This window comes from Indicator indicator, chromosome 6, assembly GCF_027791375.1.
Source record: "Indicator indicator isolate 239-I01 chromosome 6, UM_Iind_1.1, whole genome shotgun sequence".
NCBI lineage: Eukaryota > Metazoa > Chordata > Aves > Piciformes > Indicatoridae > Indicator > Indicator indicator.
This window is the reverse complement of record NC_072015.1, coordinates 41,496,583-41,503,705: the sequence shown is the minus strand read 5'-3', so window position 1 is coordinate 41,503,705 and position 7,123 is coordinate 41,496,583. Positions and strand designations below refer to the sequence as shown.

Genomic DNA, 7,123 nt, shown 5'->3' with positions numbered 1-7,123 from the left:
CATCAAAAGCCACTGCCTTCTATCATCCCAAGTATTGCCACACATTGTTTGACAGTAGAAAGCTGGGTTCTCACATTGAAAATGTAATTCTGACAGTGGGGACTGATTTGACAATCCATTCACATCAAAAAACTTCAGTACAATGAGCTCACTACTGTCCAGGGCAAAATTTCCCATATTGAAGTCCCTAAAGGAAGCAACAATGAAGCTTGATAAAAACCCAAAAGACATTTAAGAAAGAGGTTCTCTCCTTAGTCAATTTTTGAATGAGACTGAAGTGACCCATTTTGGTAGCACCACAGCAACGGAAAAGGACACATCACAAATTGTTGCCACTCCCATAGCAGGGATGCTGGCAGCAGTCTAGCACAGAACTGTCAGTCAGTACTGCAAGCATTCCACACCAGAGTGCAGTTCTACAACATTCTGATGTTATGCTGGGACCACTATCATCTGCAGTGTAAATCACAAAGAATGCTTGAAAAAAAAAAAAAAAAGAAGAAGAAGAAACAAGCTGGTGATATGTAATTTTATTTCTTTGTACATAAGCAGTGTCTTAAAGCATATATATTTTGGAACCTCCATATCCTCAAATTACTTTCTGCTAACCTATCTGTTGGTCCTGCTGGACCCACTGGTGGATCCAGAATCCTTAAAGGACTTATTCCCAGCTTTTCATCTTGGTCCACTGGTTACTGAAAAACATGTTTAAAATTCCCAAGCATATTAGACACTATTTTCTCATCTCCCTCTTGTGGGCAATCAGTCCCAGAGTTTGCTTCTAAAAGATGCTCTATGCTTTCACAAGATACACGCCATTAGTGTCAGCTTTAAAGAAACTGCTTTGTTCATGTACTAGAATTGGAACAATAGTTATTGCTAGATTTTCATTACTTTGAAATAACACATAACTAAAGGAAAGTCAAAAAGGTCTTCAAATCTGCCTTCCGGCTTTTCTCTTTTTCTTCCAGGTTGAGCATCTGTTTTAGCTTTGAAAAGTGAAATTTGGAGTTTCGGGGAATCTTGGAAGCAGAACTGGTTGTCTCCTGTCTGGATACACGAGTTCTGAAAAACAAGACTCAAATGTCTTAAAGGTGAGGAATCAGAGTTAATGTAAGGTAACTATGAAAGTGCATATATATAATTTAAGTGAAAAACTCTGAGCATACATAGTGTATTTTCATGTGAAATTGAGCAGTCAGAAGTGTAACTTTATTATGCAAATTCTGAGCCAGACATTTCACATTAGTGACAAAAAACATAACGGGAGATAATTTTGTACATCATTGCTTTTCATTAGAATCTTTGATTTTAAAGGTGGTAAAGTTAAAACTCACCTGAACAAAAATGCTTCATTAATTTTAACTGACTGACCTGAAATCACTACAGGACATTCTTTTCCCACAAGACATAATGCGCTACTCGAAGCGTGCCTCTAAATAAGGAGAGAAACAGGTACCTGGGACAAGATGAAGGACTGTTCCTTTTATATGCCAAACTACTGCAGCTTACAGGTGTCACTCTGTTTGCAGACTGTATTTTTACATCTGGTGTTCTCAGGCTAGATTTCTTACTTGGAGTGCCAGAACTGTCTGTCTTGGTAGCCCTGCTTTTACCGTAGTGCCTCGTCGTTTTGTTGCACAAGTTGCAAGTAACCAGCTATTAAGAAAAGAAAGGAAGTAGCATTCTTTCAGTCATTCCACCTTTGTATTATAAAGCCATTGTGAATTAAACAACCTGTTCTCCAATTACCATGACACAAATGAAGTATTTGCTTAGGTCAGAGGAACTATTGAAAAAGCAACATATTCTTTACACCTTTTTTATTCAGGCTTCTTAAGAAAATATACCCTATAGGTTTATCTACAAATTACCCCTAGCAACTAATTTCAGGAGACCTGTAACTCATACAGTGAAATAAGAAAACAACCCTGTCAAAACAGAAAGATAAAACAGCACCTGAACAGGATATATGATATCTTGAATATGCATTAGAGGTACTATTAATACTTTGCTAAAAACTATGACATACAGTGTGATGTAAATTTGTTTGTTCTCTCCCCCTGATGATGTTATACTACACATTTTCCAGCGCTCAGAAATAATTATCCATAACTAATAATAGCAAGTCTTAGTGGACAAAGAAGAGGCTCTGTAGTTCTAAGCAATGGGCACTTCCTCTTCTGTTTACTTTTACACTGCAGGGAACATCCAGCAGCACAACACTTTGCAGAGATGCATCAGAACAGATAGTGCCAGACAGTCTCAGAGACTGTCAGGTATTCCCAATACTCCTTACTGCTATGGCAACTACTCTTAATAAGAGAGATGAGACAAATACACACAGACAACTTTGAGTCATGCAATTACACTGACTGGAAAAGTCATGTGATACTTCTGTTAAAAAAAAAAATACTAAAAACAATGCCACCAAAATGTCTAAGCAGTTTTGAAACATTTATATCAAATTGTTCATTGTAAAGTGTGTAAATTTACCTAAATTCAAACTGCTTAGAAAGAATTTAATTTTGGTATTTCTAAACGTAATGTTTTCAGTTACATGTTTTGACTGTCTCTAGGTATTATTTTGTTAGCCTAACAAAATAGATCATTAATTTCTACAGCTCACATATTGATGTGTTTTTAGTTCAGATGGGAAAAACCCCACAGAATCACATGACAATTTAGCACTCCATGGAATACAAATGGAGGTGAAGACCCTACAGTGCAGGAATTAGTGGATAGCGCTGCCCAGCCAGTTTCCATTCCCTGAATTGCATATGCAGGTAACTCAAAAAATTCTAAAGTCCCTGAAATAGTTCCTGTGTTACACAACTTTTCATGACAGAAACATTCTCAAATCAAGTTCTACTTGCTAAGAAGGGTATCAGAGGCACAACCTGCCACACTGTTGCTTGGTGTAGTTTTCAATCACATTCATATTTACATTTCCTGCATGTCTCAGGTTATTAGACCACAGGGATCTACATTGCTAATTTTGAAAGCTGTCAGCAGCTAACAGTATTTTAAACCCTTAAAAGCAGAAATACTTAAATCATAATCTACAGCACAAATGCAAACAGAAATGAGCTGGACACAAGTGTAGCAAGCTGTAATTACATCCCCAGATTAGAGTATTACAGAGTTTAAACTGGACCTATTTAAAACTGAAGTTTAAACTACTCACACTAACAGACAATGCATCCTCCACCCATAGAAGAAATCTAAGAACCCATCATAATTCCATAGCACACTGTCCATCAGCTGTCTAGAGAGGCAGCTCTTAATGTATGCTAAACATTTATGATCACAGAAAAATACAGCCAGGATTCCAGCTTCTCAGATGTCTTTTCTGCTGCTCCACTATGATCTACAATTTGTAAAGAGTAATTGTAAAGGTGCCTTTCTGGAGCACCTTATTTTGCCCTGACAGTTTAAAACCTTTTTTTTTTTTTTTTCCCTCAGTTTAATGTAATTGACTGCAATAATTTAGGGGTTTCCAAATTTTACTCCCCAAACCAGCAGACTCTCATCTGAGAAAATGCAAAGTTTGCCAGCAATTGCTGGGTACAATGGGATGCTCTCTCCCTTTCCAGAATGTCCATTCATATAACTTGTTTTAATAGTAGTATTAAAAAAATAGTAATTAAATCTTATATTCCTGCATAACTTGTATAACTTGTATAAATTACCTATGTTAAAAGACTTCCTAGAAACAGTAATCTTCAGACAAGTGTAGAAAATTCAATTCATACAGAAAGTAACAATCTGATGCAGCCACGAGTGTACTGAAATATATGTAAAGTTTCTTAAGTTGAAAAAATAAATTCAGTTTCATCATTTATCTAAGACAAGACCTCACAATCTTATCAGTTCCTGAAACCCATATTTAGAGCTGAAACAACAGTAGATGTCAAGCTGCGTGCATTGCCAAAACCAACCTGACTTCAGCCAATAGCACCTTCTTCTTAGCTAGTTTTGGGGTTTTCTTAGCAATGGATTTCTAGGGATTTATTGGTTCTACATGGCTATACAAGGGTCTGCATCTATTGGAGTTCTTTGATCCAAGTTCTGCCATACTCAAAAAAAAATTTGCCACTCCTGTCATTTTTTAGAAAGCTAAGCAGATTTCAAAGAGCAGACAATAGAAACACGTGAGCCTCCTGGCAAGGAAGACATTGTCACCAAGATCTTAGACATCTGCAGAGTCTACCCATACCACTGCACAGGAGAACATAGGGAAGGCAGAACTGTTTGTGTGGCTTCCCTGACATGTGGCTTTTCAAGGGAGAGGGAAGCTTACTGCTCTTGACATTGTGCTCATGATGCCTCTGTTGTGGAAGGTAGATTAAAACTTTTGTTTGTGAATAGATGTTATCCCAAAGGAAAGGAAAACATATATGCTCCTAAAAAAGGAAAAGCTTAGCTGTGAGCTCCTCTGTGAAGAGAAAGACTTCTGCATCTTCTTTTTTTATGCCATGTAAAGGTTTCTGGCAAAAGTATTTGGCAGTCCCAAGCAAATATCCTTACCAGAACACTTCTTGACTCCCTGTACTTTCTCAAAAGCTTTGTCTGTTTCATATTAAGATTACGGTTCTTCACCTCTCGTTTAAGAACCTTCTCTATCTGTGGAGTCACTTTCATCTTTGGTTTAAGACGCACCCGGCAGCTATCAGGAACCAGGAACTGGAAGCAGTAAGGACATATTCTTTCAAATCCACGTTCATTATCTACAGATTAGTAACGGGGGAAAAAATTAAATTAAATCACGTTTTACAGGCAAACATTAAAATAGTATATTTCTGGTTTAACATTATGTAGGTAGATATGTTTCTATTTCAAGTTTCAGATACCACTAGAACCCAAGAGAAAGCACCAGTAATGCACTCAGCTTATTACAATTCATGCTAAGTTTATGCACAAAGTAAGCTTATGCAATACTTAACTGGCAATTTGCCTGAGAAAAATGCAATTAGTTCCTGAAAGTCTTTAATTAAGGAGATTCATAAGTCTGCAAGGAGCTCCATGCAGGCACAATTGCCAGATTGGTGACAAGAAAGCCTTGTAAAGTTCTCTGCCCATTTTCAGTGCAAGATGACAGCATCTCGGACAGAAATGACAGAATTCTTTGATATAAACTTCAAACCTAAGAGGCATGCTCCTACGCGTGCCTTATTACTTCTTGCTGCCGGAGACGGAAGCCCTGGATCCAGCTGGCTAACAAGCATGCCCTTTCTGCCTGCAGCCCCAAAGCACGCCCTGGTGCACTTCAGTGGGGGCAGTGCCAGAGGAAGGGGAAATCAGAAAAGAGAAAGCCTTCTTAGGGTCGCGCGTCTGCCCTTTGGCTGCCTAGGCAACCCCCGCGCGCTGCTCTCCCACCGCAGGATCGCGGAGCCCCTCTCTGCGGCCTCATGCGTCCCTCGCCCTGCGCCCGGCCCTCTCACTCGCCTCGAGAGCTGCGGAGGGTCCACCTGCACGGGAAGAAGGCAGAGCGTCACGGCACGGAGCAGAGCCCCCACGGCCGCGCTGCGACACGCTGCGGCAGGCACGCGGACAAGGGGCTGGCTTCCCCACGCGCGTCACCAGCCAGCACCTTCCCATCCTCCCCGCGACTCCCCAGCTCTTACAGCAGGAACCGCGCCTGGCCCGGGCAGCCGCCCGCCACCAGCTCCGCTGCCACCTCCAGGAATCGCCGCTGCCTCCCCATGCGGCCAAACGCCCGCCCCGCCGGAAGCCGCCAGCAGCCAGGCCTTGCGGCCGGGGCGGGAAAGGGAATGATGTGCAGCGCTTCGCCGAGGCTCGGAGGGTCGCTGACGCCGCAGCACTACGGTTCCTAGATCGGACGGGCCCATGGCGCCCTGCTTAGCCCGGCGTGTGGGACGTGGGTGTGCTCGGAGTTGTTAGAAAGAGTGAGAGAGAAAGGGTATGGCCCTCGTCGCGAGGAGAGCGGACAGACAGCAGCGGGAGCAACCTCTGTGCACCGAGGGAAGCTGCGCTGGTGCCGGTTTGTGTCTGTCTGGCCGTGGGGGCGACACCCGCGGCTGCGCGCGGCTGTGGGCGGGGCCGCGATGAGGGGGTTGCGCGTGCGCAGCCCTGGCTCTCTGGCAGTTCCGAGGTCGGGAGTCGTAAGGCGCCGAGGGGGTGGTCGTGCGCTAAGGAGCGGCTGGAAGCGGTGGCTAGAGCTGCTCGTGTCATCAGTGGTGTTAAAAGTCGTTTCTGTAGGGGAGAAAACTCTTATCTTAGGGGAGAAAAAAACAGATCTCTTTGTCATGAGTTCTCACGTGAAACATTTCAATGGGCACCTCCAAGGTGTCGGCTATTAATAGCCCAGGTATTTAGATGTCTTACTATGAATTCTGTCACTGTAAAAAGAAGATATCCTCAGTTTTTCAAAGTTTAATGTGTGTTTTATTAATTCACTGGGTTCCATTCATTTGCTGGACATTTTGCTGCTTTGATCTACTACTGTTCGTTTAGGAGCCGTTTTCGTCTATGCAGTCTGCAACGTTCTATCAAGGAATTTGAATAAAGGTCTTATTTTCTGATACAGAATACATGTTTTCTGCTTCCAGACACAGAAAAGCACGGGGGGAAACAATTTTGGGGTATCCTTTAATAGAGATTTACAGTGCAGTCATTTAATCTGAGCTTGTTAATGAAATGGTCATAATAGCTACAATTAGGGTCTCTGCTGACTTTCTATTTTGCATTAAAAATACATTTTTTCAATGGACTTTTCAATACTACATTTTTGGTTGCCAAGTTGCCGGCCTTGTTGATAATGGGTAAACCTTTCCTGAGTGGAAGAGGGTTTCACATAATACCTGTTTAAAACACAACCAGTGTTCATCAGTCAACAGATTTCTAGCAAATATAATATTCCTATTAATAGGGGCCAGGGGGGAATGAAGCATGTTTTGAACACAAGCAAAACTAATTTCAACACTTTTTAGGGAGTGGGTCTGTTTTAACCATGTTTTCCACCTGGGGGACTTAGTTGCAAAGGAGAAATGGCAAGGCAAAACAGTGCCATGTTTGCTTGAAGCCTCTGCCTAGCAAATGGAAAGTATGCTGGGCTGTGGATTTTTCTGTTGTTTGAAGCTGGGACCCTGTTCCTCCCTGC

At 41.9% G+C, this 7,123-nt stretch overlaps 1 protein-coding gene across 1 annotated transcript; it reads right to left on the bottom strand.

Moving 5' to 3' along the window:
- Positions 1 to 559: 559 nt before the first annotated feature.
- On the bottom strand, positions 560 to 5,707 carry C6H18orf21 (chromosome 6 C18orf21 homolog). Its single transcript, XM_054381779.1, has 5 exons — positions 5,628 to 5,707; positions 5,449 to 5,471; positions 4,531 to 4,730; positions 1,460 to 1,659; positions 560 to 1,065 (listed from the first exon to the last, which is right to left on the bottom strand). The coding sequence occupies exons 1-5, from the start codon at positions 5,705 to 5,707 to the stop codon at positions 912 to 914; spliced, it is 657 nt and encodes a 218-aa protein (XP_054237754.1). The 3' UTR covers positions 560 to 911.
- Between the last annotated feature and the right edge of the window lie 1,416 nt (positions 5,708 to 7,123).